The sequence below is a fragment of the Poecile atricapillus genome, chromosome 4 (assembly GCF_030490865.1).
Source record: "Poecile atricapillus isolate bPoeAtr1 chromosome 4, bPoeAtr1.hap1, whole genome shotgun sequence".
Lineage (NCBI taxonomy): Eukaryota > Metazoa > Chordata > Aves > Passeriformes > Paridae > Poecile > Poecile atricapillus.
This window is the reverse complement of record NC_081252.1, coordinates 17,135,686-17,152,016: the sequence shown is the minus strand read 5'-3', so window position 1 is coordinate 17,152,016 and position 16,331 is coordinate 17,135,686. Positions and strand designations below refer to the sequence as shown.

The window sequence follows — 16,331 nt, the reverse complement described above, 5'->3', positions numbered from 1 at the left end:
TGTGCTAGAACCAAAAGGTCTTGGGAATACGAAATATGAACAGACAATTCAAATAAAGGAAACACTTCCTGCAAATTGCCTAGCTTACCCTGTTGAACACCGGCAACATCATGTAAAGTTTTTCTTCCTGCTCTTTCTGGGTCATGTGCCGTGGAGGATGACAGAGCTCTGTGAAGAGGCGCCGAAGATGCATCAGGCCCAGTGCATTGTCCTGGGGGCTGCACTCTTCCTGCCGGGGCCGGCCCATGATCCTCTTCACCATATTCATCTTGGCTGACTTCTGGAAGCTCCCTCGTATCCTGTTCAGAAAGGAAAAGGAACTTGCTGAGTACAAGAGACTGAGGCATTATTCCATCAAAGCCTTTAAATACATGGCACCCTCTCTCACAATAAGTACTACACTGCAGTTAAGAGCATTAGCTAATTTTATATGCCAGGCATTGATTAGGATGTGCCTGGAGGATTTAAAGCCAACAACTTGAAAGAGAAAAATATCCAATACTCTCTGCAGAAAGCACAGCTGGCCAGGCTTTGAACACTGCAAAATGCTTTGGTATGTTTTATTGGATGAGTTCTATGATCCTTTAGTGCACATCCTACAGCATTTACAACAGTGTTATCTACATAATGCAAACTATTCTCAAATTAATTCTAGAATAAAAACAGGACTTTAAAATATAATCACACAAGATCTTCCAACTCTCTCAGACATTGGCTTTATCATACAGACAAGCATAGATTTTTTTTCCAGACTTTTCTATGCCAAACAGACAAAACTATCCAGTGGAGCTACCATTCATCTCACCCCTCAGCTACTGGCTTTGCAGAATAACACCTCTGTCTTCAAAACAACACAGACAAAGTCTTCCAACTGTGCGACTCAAGTCTGTTAAGCAGAACCTTGCATGAAAGGTGTGAGGGTCAGAGCAGAAAAATTCCTGAAATGAATGTAGCCAATTGGACACTGCAGCAAAATGGACTAATCTCACAACCATGTTCATGTTAGGGAAGGAGTAAGGGGAGTACATGGAAAACAGTTTCTGCTCCATATATAAATGCCACCAACAATGAAATTCTCCACTGAACTGCAATGCCTACATCTCACTGCTTAAATGCAGCTGAAAAACCAAAGGGCAGTAACAGCTGTAAAAATTATTCAAGAGTAGAAAATGCCTTGCAGCAAGAAATTTAAAGAACTTAATTATTTAAATTATCAAAAAGAGAGGTTACCACAGAGGGTCAATTAATAAAATGAGAAGTGATGATTCCAAAGATGCTGTAATTAGAGCAACGAAGGGAAAGTAGACATTACTGAAGAACTCCAACCCAAAGATTAAGTTGTGATGAAAGAGTAACTGGATGTTAAAGCCAGGAAAATATCAATAACAAACTGGAGCTGTAAAAGTGAAGGCAATTAACTATCAATAAGAAATATTAATAAAAGAAAAATACTATCTCTCTAACCCAAGAAAGAGGTATCTTTCTGGAACATGTTCATAAAAAATATTCATAAAATATAGGGGAGGGGAGGGAGCTAACCCTAACTTTCCTCCCACCCCCCTGCCTGAAGTAACCTAATTCCAAAGTAGATACTACTTCTGGAATTATTCCAGAGTTATCTCCTCCTATGTTTCTCTCCTATTAGAAAAAAACACTAGTGTGGGCTAGCTATGCAATGTCATCTGAAATACATTGTACATGAAAGCTGAAAGAATTTCTGTGATTTATCTTTGTCTGCCCAAATCCAGTGATATTTTCTCTGATTATCACAGCACAGATTATCTATCTAGGGAAGAAAGCTGTCAGCTCTGGGACCTCTAGCATTAGGCCCAAATCTTAGACATGTGAAAATAAACAGTGAAAGAACAGTGTTATACTGCTACTTTGTCCTTTACAATCATTTTGACTGAGGTTTTCTTTGGTTAGAATAAGACCTGCAGAAGAGAAAGCAGTACACCTAAATCTTTTCCTATGAACAAAAAGTTAATAGAAAAGAGTCTTCCTATTCTACTAAGTGAAAGCATCTGCACAATCCTCAGTCAGTTGCAACCATCACATGTGACTTCAATTCAGCAGTAAGACCTGGCAGACTCCTTAATGCCAAAAATGAAAATATTCCAATATTTTCAGTAACAGTCACTTGACCTGTTCACAGCTGCTTCTTTACAGCACATGACAATCAAGCACCCTGCACAGTAATTAAGAGAAGCAAACCCCAAAGTTAGGGAACAACAGTCTTGTAAATTATTGTAGAGCTTGATTTTGGCCTGGCTCTGCACATGCATTGCAGTAGAGTCTTACACTGCACGCTCACTTCCTACAGCCCTCAAAGAGGCTCCTGCCTCTTTCCACAGATGCTTCATGAGCAGCTGGTCAATATTTTGTTACTTCATCCCTCTGAGCAAGATGCTACACTTTGGTTCTTACAACCTGGACTGAAATGCTGCTGTGCACACCCAGCAGTGCATTTCCTCAGGGATTCTGTCCCACTCAGCTCTGCCAGATCAGAATGCATCACAACTAATAAACCAACTTCCTTTCACAGATATGCCCCACAGCACAGGCATTGCAAAAGCTTCAATATCCACACAATGAACACACGCATCCTCCCTTGTGCTAAAACTGATGATGTCTAATAATATGGTATCTATTGGAAGATACTTTGAAGAGCAGCTAATCCTACAACCTTGTAATGCATGAATCTTTCTGCTTGCTTGCGCTGTGTCCCTTAGAGACCAGCTGATGTCCTTCTCCTCTCAGCGTGTGATCTCAGAGCTAAACACCCAGTGCACAAAGGATGCAATTAGAGGGCAGCTCCAAAAACCTCAAGAGGAGTTTTGTGGAAATAGCAAGGACAGAAACCAGTTCTCAGCACAGGAGTCTCTTCCCTGCCTCGCATTCCCTCTTCTGGCATGTACATCCCACTGCTGCCCCGCATTCTTTACTACACAGCCCTAATGACTTTCTTCCCCCAGCAGGTCCAAGCAGGCACACCAGTTGAACACTCCAGCTGTTGGGTGTATGGCTTTATTAAGCTGAGGAAGAAGTTAGAAGTTATTTTGAAAAAACAAACAAAGCAAGTGGAAGTTCTGTGACACAGCCCCACTGTGACAGGCACATAGTTTATCAAGAGTTGAAGCATTTCAGTCTATTGTACCCACTTTCTTCTACTAGAGCTAAAAATGTTAACTAATGGTGGTTGCAGAGCATCATGTTCTGTACAGAACAAAACTAAGACACTTGATAAGTAGATTACAAATATGCACAATAAAACCACTGCTCTTGTAATAAACATTACAGTTTTCTCTTAGCAGTAAAAGCAGAAGAATCTTCCATGTGAGAAGAAATGAAGCAGTGAAAGCACAGCATAAGCATCCTAACTTTAAAAACAGTCCTTTAGTTTTTTCCACAGGCTGTCGGATGGCTGCACATTTATTTCCCCATGAGCATAAGCAAGGCTGACCTATTTGAGCAGCTCTGATATAAAGCCATTCACCAAGGTTCTTCACTTTTCTGTTAAATTTATATGGGAATCCCACAAGATGAACTCATGAGATTCTCCAGAAATTTCACTGGAGTTAGTGTAAGAGCTAACTTCTACCCTTCAAAATATTTTAAAGTGTTTTCTACTGTTAGTAGAAGCTGTGGGAAAAATGGTCATAAATTACATTACAGAAAATATCAACTCACACAGCTCAAAGACACTTCAAGAAAAACAACACACACACATAATCATTAACTTGAGTTAGGGTATGATAATGTATGGGTAATAGTACTACAGCTATCAAAACATTTGTGAAAAAAAAAAGTAGACAGACAGAAGCTTCATGAGACACACTCATTTTCACAACAGCTATTATAGGTCCAAGCTGCGCATCTAGTTCCAAAAGGATGTTATTTAAATAAGCAGCAAGGTAATTATCTGCTTAGTAATTACAGTCACAAGTGTTTCTCCAGGCACTATATTGGTATTACATCAGCAGCTTAGCAGTGAAACAGGAATCAACTTCTTTCTTTGCAGATTATAATGGGACACCTCCACCCCAACTATCTCAGGAAAATAAAATTTAAGTCTTCTTGCCATATTCAATCACACAAGTCCACTAGGATCAGTAAATTCCACACCTATTAGTTCCCTCCCCACTAGGTCTGTTACCTCTTTCCTGAATTTCAGATTCCCTACCCACGTAGTAAATACTAACATTCTAAAGATGATCACCAATATGCACTATTCAAAAAGACATTGTCTGGCCTTCAAAGGAAACAATAAAGAGCTGTTACTGGCTAGATACATATCCATTTGTGCTTAGAGCTGAGCAGGAATGAAAAAATTCTCTTTGTAGACAAAAACATCAGCGAGTAACACAACTACTTCCTCCCATTCCCTTCCCCCCACCAATCCTGCCACCAAACACAAAACAACTACTCACACACAAAGAAAATCATGCACAAGCAAGCTGTGTTGCTGAAAAGGATGCCATGAGCTCTCCCTGACAGACTGGACTGGCACACTCGCCTCTGGGGAATATTGCCTGGTCCTTCTAAGAGACAGCCTGAAGCAAATCCCATATTCTGCCCCAGTAATAAAAGTGCCTATTCCCACACTATTATTTCCTCTTGTTAAACATCCAGTCATCTGGCTGAAACAGGAACTATTTCACTGAGAAATCCCCCCAACAGGAAAACACCAGTAACTCCCACTCCACTTTTTTGCATTGCTAAGTATCATTAAGGAAGTTAAGGTAGGTGTGCAGGCAAGGATTTTCAAGGTCACACTATTATTTCAAGGTCATGACTTTTGTGTGTATGGCTTGATTTTTTCCTCCTTTGCACTGAAATAATTCAAAACTTATCTTGAGGAACTTTATGTTACCACCTTAAAACTTAATCTTGACTTTTTTAGATGAACAGAAGAGCTAATACTAGTCTGTTTCTACAGGTTGAAGAGCTGCTTACAGAGATGCCTCAGTTCACAGTGTAGTATCCAAACCTGAGAATTCAATGCAGCTATTTTTTGCTTTAACATCTCTAAGGAAAAAACAAACAAACAAAAATGTCTTGTTATCCTGATTCAGGACATGTTTTTCTTGTTCTCTGACTCCAGTCAGATAACAGCTAAAGATACAATTTTTCTGTTATTTGCAATAATATAAATGCCATTCTTATGCTCAATCTGACCTTAATGCCTTGAAATCTCTGCAAACAAAAATTCCTAGTGCTTCAACAAATATGAAGAACTTTAGTAACTGTTTATTGAGAAAGATAAAGATATAAAACATGGACTATCAGTCTTCTTCCATTTCCCACAAATTATTCATGATGACACATAATAGCAAATACTGATAGAGTAGATTTCCTGAAGGTTAATGTTTTATATTCAGTGTAAAGGACAACAATTAAATAACAGTGATACTTTTGACCTATGCTGCAGGGATGGAGGAGAGCTGTCTTGCTAAGACTCATAATGCACATATTCTTACTTAGTAATAACTTAAACGAAAATGACCTTTACAAACAAATTTTTTGCACTTCATTTTGTTCAAATAAGAAAATAAAGTACTGCTTTCAACTTCTACAAATAGCCTATTCTTCTCCTGAATTACCATGCAAAGCTTGTATCTAGAAGATAACTCTGTCATTGCATTTTCTAATGCTTTAATAACCACATTTCCCAAAATTACTTGCACTACTATAACAAAACATTTCCCAACTACAAATACTTCTTCTGCCACCTCTAAAAAATAAAGCCTGGAAACCAAAGTATTAAATCCTACCCCAGCTGAAAACCTCCAAACTGCAGCTGAAGTTGCATCACTTTTCTTCGTTGCTATTTCCGAGCAAGAAAAGCACAGACAACTCCAATACCTCAAGTGCAGTCCCACCATCCAGACTGCCCTCGCGACTGAAGAACCTGCTTCAACATCATTGTTCAGAGCATGAAGGACTAGCCATGCACATGTGGAGGCAAAGCATGTGACTGCAATCATTGCTCACAGACAACTGGGGATGGTGCACAAAACTCACACCTTGATGAAGCAGAAGGGAGCTACAAGTTACTTTGACAGAGCATAAAGATTAAACAGTGCACAAGGCAGCAAATGTGTGCCACCTTTTCCCATGAGGAACAAATCTGTGCCACTGCACCTAGAATGTGATTTTTGTCTGGATGATGATAATTCCACTTCCTACATCTTTATTTAGCACTCATTGTGATCTGTCATCACCATGAACCCAATTCTAAGTACTGCTTTTCTTTAAGGAAGACTTAAGGACTTCCATTTTCTCAGCTCAATAATAAACTGACAACCAAGCTTAACAACTGAAAATGCCAAAAAAGCAAACTGCCAGAAAGCTCAAATACAGACTATTTAGACTGGAGACATGTTGATTTAAGGTGTCTTTTTACACTTTACATCTTTTTCAACTAAAATGAAAGACAGATTCTTATTTTGTCTTGAACTATCACACATAATCCTGAGAACCAAAAGGTAAATCTGCTGTTGTAACATTTGAATAGTTATATCCACCACTTGTTTAAAGGCAGCATTTGAAAAAGGTCAGGAGAACTGAAAGAGTAATTTTGACTTTCCAGAAGCCAAATGGCACATAATGAATATTGCATCCAACTAGGAGGTGCAGAAAACCTCATCTATGAGGTACCTGTAACAGATGGTCCTTCATCTTTTCACAAAAGACCAAGAAATACCATCCAACCAACCCTAAGGCTACCAGAAATCCATACTTGACTGCTGGGTTCTACACACTTTCATCTCTGAATTTCAATGCAAAGTCTAAAACCACCTCATCTGCATACAAACACAGATCTGATCTCCAAAAACCAGTTTAGGTTTGCTATCTGTCAAAGAAGGTGGAAAATTCCATACTTCAAACTGCTCTTGCTCCATGGTATCTGCTTAGGTTGGAGAAAAAGGACAATATTTATACCAGAAAAAGGTTTTCAATAATTTGTGCAAGGCAGAAATATATTTCCATTGCAGGGCTGAGGACCAAATAAAACTCTTCATGTATAAAAGAAGCCTTTCTGCTTTATGAGATGAGGAATGGTCATTCCAGAAAGGAAATCAATCTTGCCATGTTTCATTATCCCTAATCATCAGTTACAGTGAAGATCAAAGTACAGGGCTCTGTACAGGTATTATGTTAGAAAGGAGACACCAGCATTAGCACCTTCAGGTGGTTCATTCATAGACATCCAGGCTCCAAGAAACCTTTAGCCCATGCTTGTGCAAGCATACCACTGAGGCATTTTTTCCACTCTTCTGGCTTGTTACAGTGTGGTCTGGAAGCCGGCAATCCAGCTCTGACTGCCACAAAGTCTGAACTAGCTCTGGACATACTATTCCTCCTCTACTCAAGGAATGCAAAGGACATTTTTAACCAGAAAAATATGCTAACCAGAGACAAAAATATGTGTAACACAAAAATCCTGACAGGCAGAAGCGAAGTCCAACTTGGCTGGAGCAGACACAGAACATGACAAAAATAGAGACTTTTCTCACCAACATATATTTTTGAAGCACTTATTTATAGAAAAATGATGCCTAGTAAGTTAACAGGTTTTGGACTGAGAGAACAGAAATTCTGTTCTTCAGTGTAACCAGTATGAATACATTATAAACCCCGCAGATTACTTCTGGAACCTAAAATTTGTCAGATAAATGTTAATCTGGAACTTTGAAACTGGACATTTGAGGTGGGAATGATCCCCATTCACACCTGCTGGTTGGCAAGACAGTAGATAAGCAAACTCATCCTGCAAACCTCAGTGCTGCTATAAACACCCAGAGCTGCAAAACACACTGAGGAAAAGTAAGTACTGAAACATCATTTTGGTTTTGAACATATGCTGGCAGAGTTGAAACATCTCAGAAACATTTGCACCTCAGCAAAATCATCTGAAATGGAGGAATCAATCAGAACATTTTATCGGAAGCTTATGAACCAACTAACCTATGCAGCATGAGGAAAACTATGCAAAATACTATGAAAATAGGTAACAACTGGTTAAAAAACTCAAACCAAAACAGAACAGAATATTTGCTTTGTCAATATTCTTGGAGAGCAACTTCTAATTGAATTCTTTACGTGTTCTGTGGTAAAATATCTCGAGTATCTTTGAAAGTTGGTTTTCTGGTTTTGTTTTGTTTTCAAAAGGCCTAAATAAACTGATTTTTATTAACTGGACAAACAGCCCATTGGGAATAGAGCAGAACTGAAATTTTAGCTTGATGATCTAAACTGCATGGCAATGACAAACCATGAAATTCAGGAGAGAAAATGGTGGTAAGAAGCCCCTAGAAAACAAAAGAGGGGTGAGAGAATGAGAGGGGAGGGGACACACACACACAAAAACAAACAAAAAAGCAAAATAATCTGGGATTTGAAGAGACAAGCTGTGCTTGGTTGGCATGCAGACATCAACAAATGCAGAGGAATAAAAATACTGCTCTGGAGAGTGGATCTTGCACGCGCAATAAACAAGGAAAGCAAAAAAGCCTCCCTAGGAAAGCTATTGCATTTGAATCAATTGTGAAACAATGAGCCACCATCAAGCATGGGGAAGAGAGCTTTGGTCTATTCACCTTTCAGAGTAATGTGGAGTGAGAGGGTGCAGTGAGGAAGATGGGAAAGGAAAACAGCAAAACTGGAACAGGAGACAGAGAGCCTGTACATCCTCACAGTAAGACCATGCAGGAAACAAAGTAGCCCCAAACAGGACATATTCAGTAATAAGAACAGTGACTCTAAGCACAGTTCTCATATTTAACTAAAAAAGCTAACAAACTTTTTTAACAGGAACATGGTCCGCATTTGTGGTGCTGGTGGTAGTGGGTTTTCCTCTCAACGGCAATCTAAAGCAAAAACTTCCTGCAACCATGTAAACCAGCCATTTATACACTGAAAATATTTATTCTGCCTTCAGGAAATTTGCATATGAAGGAGCAATAAGTAGAAGCCCATTACCTGTAAAATTTGTCTCCATAGAGCCACCCTTGTTTCTAACAACATGGATAAGAAAAACAACAAAATGATCCTACCAGCACATGTTTGGCTGATGTAATAAAATTCCTCTCTGCTAGCACTGAGGCAGAAAGATTGTAACAAAACCAGCAGCGTATCTGTATTTAAATCAGCATTAAAGCCTGGGCACAAATGCTTGTTTATTTCTGAAGCAATAGGAAGTAAATAAGGGCGAATAATCCCAATGTTTTACACTGCATGTTCATAGTATTCCTAAGTGCAAAACAAAATACAACAGCCCAAGACCTGATAATTAGCAATTCAGACCAGAGATGAATGGAAAAACAGCAGAAATATTTGCATACACATATCTAGTGCCTGAAATTAGGATGGTCCAAAGGCATCCACTGAGCTCCACTGGAATCAAGTTCTGCATACCATACAGTACAGAACCGAGGGACCATTTAGGTTGGAAAAGACCCATAAGATCACCAAATCCAACATCTAACCCAGCACTGCTAACTCCACCACTAAACCATGTTCCCAACTGCCTCATCTGCACATCTTTTAAATACCTCCAAGGATGGTGACTGGAGCAGCCTTCTTCTCTGGGCAGCCTATTAAAATGCTTGATAATCCCTTCTGTGAAGAATTTTTTTCCTAACAGCCAATCAAAGCTTTCCCCAACACAGTTTGAGGACATTTGACGGCTGGGGCCAATGGGATCCTGGGGTGCATCCGGCAGATTGGGGGAGGTGATCCTGCCCCTCTACTCAGCCCTAGTGAGGCCACATCTGGAGTGCTGAGTTCAATTCTTGACTCCTTAGGACAAGAAAGACAAGGAGCTACTATAGAGGTTGCAGAGGAGAGACACAAAGATGATGAGGGGTATGGATCACCTCTCACATAAGGAGGGACTGCAGAAGCTGGACCTGTTTAGTCTGGGGAAGAGAAGACTGAAGGGGATCTCATTAATGCCCACAAATATCACAAAGATGGGTGCACAGAGAATGGTGCCAGGCTCTCTGGCAGTGACAGGATGTGGAGCAATGGCCATAAATTAAAACACAAGAAGTTCCAAGTCAACATGGAGGAAGAATTTCTTTACACTGAGGGTGGCAGAGCCCTGGAACAGGCTGCCCAGGGAGATTGTGGAGTCTCCTTCTCTGATGACATTCCAAATCCACCTGGACATGGTCCTGTGTCACTTGCTCCAGGTGACCCTGCCTTGGCAGGGGGGTTGGACTGGATGATCTCCAGAGGTCTCTTCCAACCCTAATGATTCTGTGATTTCTTCTCATCCTGTTACTTGGGATAAGAGACTGACACCCACCTCACTAGCACCTCCTTTCAGGTAGTTGCAGAGAGCAGTAAGGTCCTCTCCAAGCCTCTTTTCCCCAGGCTAAACAATCCCACTTCCCTCAGCTGCTCCTCATAAGAGGTACCACCACTGGGAAAAACAGTGAAGACTCCTATGCTTTGTGTAACTAAGCAAGTATTGTAATAATGGGAGAAAAGTACTGTCTTTTTCTCTTCACCTTCCCTCTCTTCTGCTTCTCCTTCTCCTGACCCCTCTCTGTTGGGTGGCAGAAGATCCTCTGGGGATGACAGTCACAAATTGCAAGTAAAAGCAGTTCAACCCCCCTCAGACTCATCTTCAGTCTTCAAACACCTGAGGATTGCAGGTAGCGCTAGATTACATCTTGGGCTCCCAGCCTGGTTTTGGATCCAGCTCCACCAGACTGCACATGGAAACACTTCTCAGGAGTCTCACATGGAGCAAAGAGTAAAGACAAAAGAGCTGATTGTGAATCTTTCCTTACAGAAAACAGCCCTAGCTCCCCAGTAACACGGGAGACTTTCTCCCAGAACACTGTCCTGCAGAGAAAGTGTGGGACAGATCCAAAGCAGGACTGAGATACTTGGATTTAAAAGTAGCCCATCAGAGCTACAAGGTTTCCACCCCCAGCAGGGAATGGGTCAGATAAAAGATTAAACAGGAAAAAATAAAAGAGGGGAAGGAAAAGACAAAACACCCCCCACAAAATAAACATTTAACAAAAAAACCCACAAACCTACAAAGCAGACTGAAACTGCAGACTTTTAAAACAATATTAATTACTCAAATGAATGGATTTTTCCAGCTCTCTGGAGAATTCTTTTTTCAATGGCACACTTATTAAATGACCAAAGTTGGTGTCTCTCATAAAGGGAAAAAGCTGCAACATTTTAGAAAACCCATACTTATTTTGCTTATTTTTGATTTCCAACAAAGAGGTTGGTATATTTACTATTTACCATAACTACTTTCAAGACTATTTTTTTTTCTCTTCATTACTCATGTTCTAGTCCTGCTTGGCAATAGTGCCAAAATAAAAGCTGTATTTCACAGTGAATAAATGATTTCTCTACACCAGTTTGCAGTGTATTACAAGATTAAACAGGACAGCTAGAAATCTCTCCAAAAGTGAGTTTCTCTTATTCAAAGGGAAAAAAAGAAGCCTATAGCACTCAAGAGACAGGGAAAATACAACCTTAATACTATTTTCTCCAACTTTCTTAGATTTCTTAGAATGTGTGTAACATAACTCAATGACAAGCTTACTTCACAGTGTAACTACTGCACTCAAGGCTCATATTAGCTGTATTTTGAAAACTACACACATGACAAACTAAAATCAATTACTTTCTTCCTTAGCTGGGATGCTAAATGTAAACTACCTACTTTTGCCTTATTTCTCTAGAGCCAACATTCTAAACACAGAAAATTATGCACTGGTACATTACTCATTTTATTCAAAAATACCACTAGAATTTGATTAAATCTCTGATCAATCTCAGCTTTGGTTCAGCTTCTCCTATAACAGCAAGTCTGATAAGAGGTACAACTTCACATGTGCTAGTTGTGGAATTAGTCTAGGGGGGTAGAAGTATCATGGAAAGAAGTAAAGAGTAGCTGGGACTCATCTAGGTCTCATCCTACCTTGAATTCCTAAAGTCCAGTGCCAGCATCTTAGTTTCCAAGTCCTCCCCTTGTAAGACACTAGAGACAGGAGACAAGCTCCCATGTCTCCAAGGCGCTGCCAGCCCTTGATCAGTAAACATCCCTGCGGCAGTCAGGCAGCTCTGCCGAGCTTTGCGCTGCCAGCCTCCCGCGCCGACTGTACCAGTGCCCAGGCGGGAGAGATTGTGCGCAAGGAGCAGCTGCTCCCTCCCGGCAGGCTGGGACACCAAGGGAAGGGATCCCTCCTCCTTGCAATGCACAGGCCCCAGTCACTGACACAGCTGCTTCACAAAGAAAAAATCAAAATCACACAAGAGCTGGATCAAGATGAAAAACTGTGTGCTTGAGCAAAACGACATCTGGTCAGGAGCACAATCACTGCAAAGGAGAATGATGCATCGTGGCTTACAAATTAATTTGCAAGATGACACTTTCCTGCTTCTCTTATCTCACAGGAAAGTAAATACGTTTCACTTTGGGTTACAGTAGAACTAATTATTCTGGGGAAAAAAATAAATGAAGGACAAGAGACACTCCTTACTAGAAACTAGATCAGATGTAATGATTATTTTCTTGATTAACTCTTCTGCTTTTTAGGAGTTTGTTTTGTTGTGTTTTTTAACACTGTTCACTATTCTAGCTTGCAATGCTATTTTCATGCACAGCACCATACAACCTAGGACTGCCAGGTGTTTTGTTTTAATACCAAAAACTATTCAGAAGTGGTAGTATTTTCCAAGGAAATACATTATGTTATCCAAACTCACATGTTGTCTCACCACTACACTTGTCAATTCCCCTAGTACTAACTAAGAGTACAGAAAACAAATTATGATTGAAGCTGCAGTTCTCTGAAAAGAATTCTCCCAGAATGATACCCACATGACTACAGTGGACACTGCTTTACAACTAAGTTTATCCCAGAAGAGAGCTTGAATATCCACTTAGTAAAAACGCGACTACTGACATGGAGTTTATTCATATTTTTCTGTTGGATTCACCTACACATATATAGATACACAATACTCACACTAAGGAAATAGACTTCATTGCTGGAGGAAAATACATCAAGAAGAAAACAAAAAGAGAGACAGTAATTATCTATCAAATGCACTGTAACGTCATCTACAGGTACAGAAATCTCTGAGTAGTTATTTAATGCAAGTCCTTGCTTCTGCAGTGCATCTGTGAAAGTGTATGGGCTCACTTAGATGACCTGCACCGTGCTTGGCTGCTCCTGGATGCAGAGAACCTGGGGACAGAACTTGCTTCCCACAAGAGAGAAAACAAGACCTTTTCACCCTTTTCTCTGGTTTTGTATCCCTTTTAAGCTTTGACAGTAAGCAGTGTACAGAATAAGGAAAACTACTCTTTTTAAGACAAACACAACGCAACAAACAAAGTGAAACCCAGCAATATGCTGACAAAGGCACATGAAAGAATTAGGTAAATAAATGTTGAATACTAAGATTTAATTGCAATAAAAGTCACAGCAAAGGCTTCTTCTATTATACATCCATATATTCCTTCACAATTTTATCATGCATTTCTCTCTTTAATTTGATTTTACTTCTCTGTCTTCTTCTAAGGTGACCTCTCAGCAATACCAAAGAGTAAACAGTACTTCAACACAGGCAGGTGGTAGCCCACTTCAGCACTATCATTTCCTCACTTTTAAAAATTGCTGCACATCAGTTTCATCTCCCAGCACTTTGAACAGCTATTCCTGCATCTACAAGAATGTGCCTTTGAGATTTCTCCCAGGCAGCTTCTTGAAATTAAAATCAAACAAGGGAAAGTTCTAAAACTAGGTTTGCTGTGCCTCCAGTTTGTTTCAATTCATGGGACTTAAAAGTCCTTCCAAGGGACTGCCTAAGGCTTGCCTTTCACAGGCTATGGCTTATCAGCAGTAGCTCTTCCAATATCCCCCCTCCCTTTGGGACAGAAGATGAGGCACAAAACTTTCACAGCGTTCTTGTAATTCCAATTACACCACTGGTGCACCACCCTCTGCTGCTAAGGTGTACCTTCTTAATTTGTAGTTTTGCTAGAAAAACATTTGCTAGGATACCAAGGAGAAAGCCATACGCCCAAGAAGTCAGGAAAACAGCAGCAGGGATCACAGAAAAGAGAATAGCATCCCCACAGAGACAACCTAAATAGATATTTTTATTTTTTTAAATTTTTTTGCCTCACTATGCTTCCATCTGTAAGAAACTATGGCATCACAGATGGGAACATGTCAAAGGGAGTTTCAGGTATTAATCTACTGCTAGCAAAAATTACTGACCCAATGTGAAATATTGGTGTTTACCTCTAAGGGAGCCATGAAATGAATCTTTCATGATAACCTGACAGCTATGAGAAGAGCATTGTGTATACAAGAGCATGGCACACAAACACCCTTTCTATCACAGGGAATTTAAAACAAAGCAGTATGACAGACTTCTTCAGCACCATCCCAAGATGACAATTATTTCCGTATTTCATCTTATTCTACAAAAGCTCTTAAAAAATATGGTGACTTCTTCTTGCTCATAAATTTTCTCCCTGTGGCAAAATAAAGAAAACTGCTACAACTAAACGCTTCCTTTCAAGTTGTATGTTTCAGTGCTGCAGTTTACTAAAGGATAGAAAAGTACCACAAGCTGTGCTGTGAGTGTTGGAAGAGGCCATCCAACAAAGTAAACTCAGCATAATTAGGTTATATACACTGACTGAGCTCATGTGGTGTAACAAATAAGCACAGGGTGAGTCAGGTAAAGCAAACTCACACACTTTGCTTACCCCAGTGACAAACAGCTTTGTATCAACACGCTGGGCTGCCCATTCTGTCTACTCCCAAACTGACATCACCTGCACAGCTCTTAAGTAAACTCTACTCCATGTACTAAACTCTAAATCATGGATGTTGTTGACAAATTGAACCATGACAACCTAGTATGGAAGCCTCCCTCAAATGCCTTTCCAAGTGATCCCAAATCCCTATTAAGTGCTCCACAGAACCATTTTTAATAAATTTTGCTCCTGCAATATAATAATTCAAGGAAGATTCCCACTTAAAAAAACCAAAACACTGCACATATTACACTCAAGAGAACATCCTTCAAAACCTTATACACTTCTATTTGTACCGCTTCAATCCTTTGCCTTCCTTATGCACTAATCTAATTCATCCATCAAGGAAGCAAACTAATCAGTTTGACACAATTTTCTCCCTCACAAATTTATGTTGGTTGGCTGTCTTCCCTTATCTCATTATCTCCTATGTGCTCACAAACTGCACCACAATTTTTACTATTATCCATGTAGCTGCAGTTAAGTCATGCCACAGCTGGAGAGAAACTCGACATGGCCCTACAGAGAGCTTAACCAAATCAAATATAGCAGGTTCAGGTCTGAAAGGAGCATAAGTACAACCCTAAAACTAAGCTGTTAAGCTCTGCCAGTTCTTGCATGTCCTCAGAACTGGAAGAACAGGATGCATGAAGTGCCAAGGAAATATTTCCTACATAAGTATCTGAATAGCAGATTGGGATTCTAACAAGACAGTCTTCACAGATTCACAAAATAGTCTGCATTCAACAGGCTGCTTGAAACCAACTGCTTTTACCAAGTCAAGAGGAAGACTACCATGAGAGGAGATTAATCTTTCATCCTCTTTTATTCTCCATAAAGTAGTATGTATGTCTCAAAAAAAATCAAAACACAATAGGTTGAAATTAACTAGGTATTTTCTATTAAAGTAAAAAATAGGCATATTTCTGTCAGACCTCTTTGTGGTCAGGTTTGTGCTTTTTGTTAATGAATAAAACATTGGAAACAAAAGCAGCAGGACAGTGCTAGAATGAAAGCATTGATGCTGGAGTGCAGGATTTCACATGGAAATGTGCTTTTGGGGTTTCTGTCTTTCTGTATGCTTTTGTTAAATTAAATTTTGTTAAATTAGAAGTGATACTGCACCCTTGAACATTTTACAACTCTCAGTTTTATATGAAACAAGATAAAGATGGTGAGAATACATCAATGACTAAAGCTCTTGATAAGAAGTGGCAGCACTTGCAGTTGTTGAGCTCTACATGCCTCAAAGAGAGATGCCAACTAACATTTCCTTGTCTTTTCCCACTGAGTCACCTCTTCACTTTCAGTGTCTGTGACATGCTGAAGCCTTTTTTTCACTGTGTTGTTTTTCTATTTGCTCCAAACGGGTCTGTATGTCAAAGGGTGTCCTAGCAAAGCTTGGACGTTACTCTTCAGTAGCCACACCACACTCACGCACCTATGCTTGTAAGTAAGCTAACAAAGATTAGAATCCTTTACATTAAACCAGATTTAATAGATTTTA

General features: G+C 39.8%; 1 protein-coding gene across 5 annotated transcripts in view; it reads right to left on the bottom strand.

The window, feature by feature from the left end:
• The window catches only part of WDFY3 (WD repeat and FYVE domain containing 3), a 156,650-nt gene that overhangs the window by 104,217 nt on the left and 36,102 nt on the right, over window positions 1-16,331 (bottom strand). For all 5 annotated transcript variants that reach the window (XM_058837336.1, XM_058837335.1, XM_058837340.1 and 2 more), the window contains one exon: window positions 89-299. In XM_058837336.1, the coding sequence (XP_058693319.1) occupies window positions 89-268 (180 nt within the window). In that variant the 5' untranslated portion in view covers window positions 269-299. The remainder of the gene's footprint in view (window positions 1-88; window positions 300-16,331) is intronic.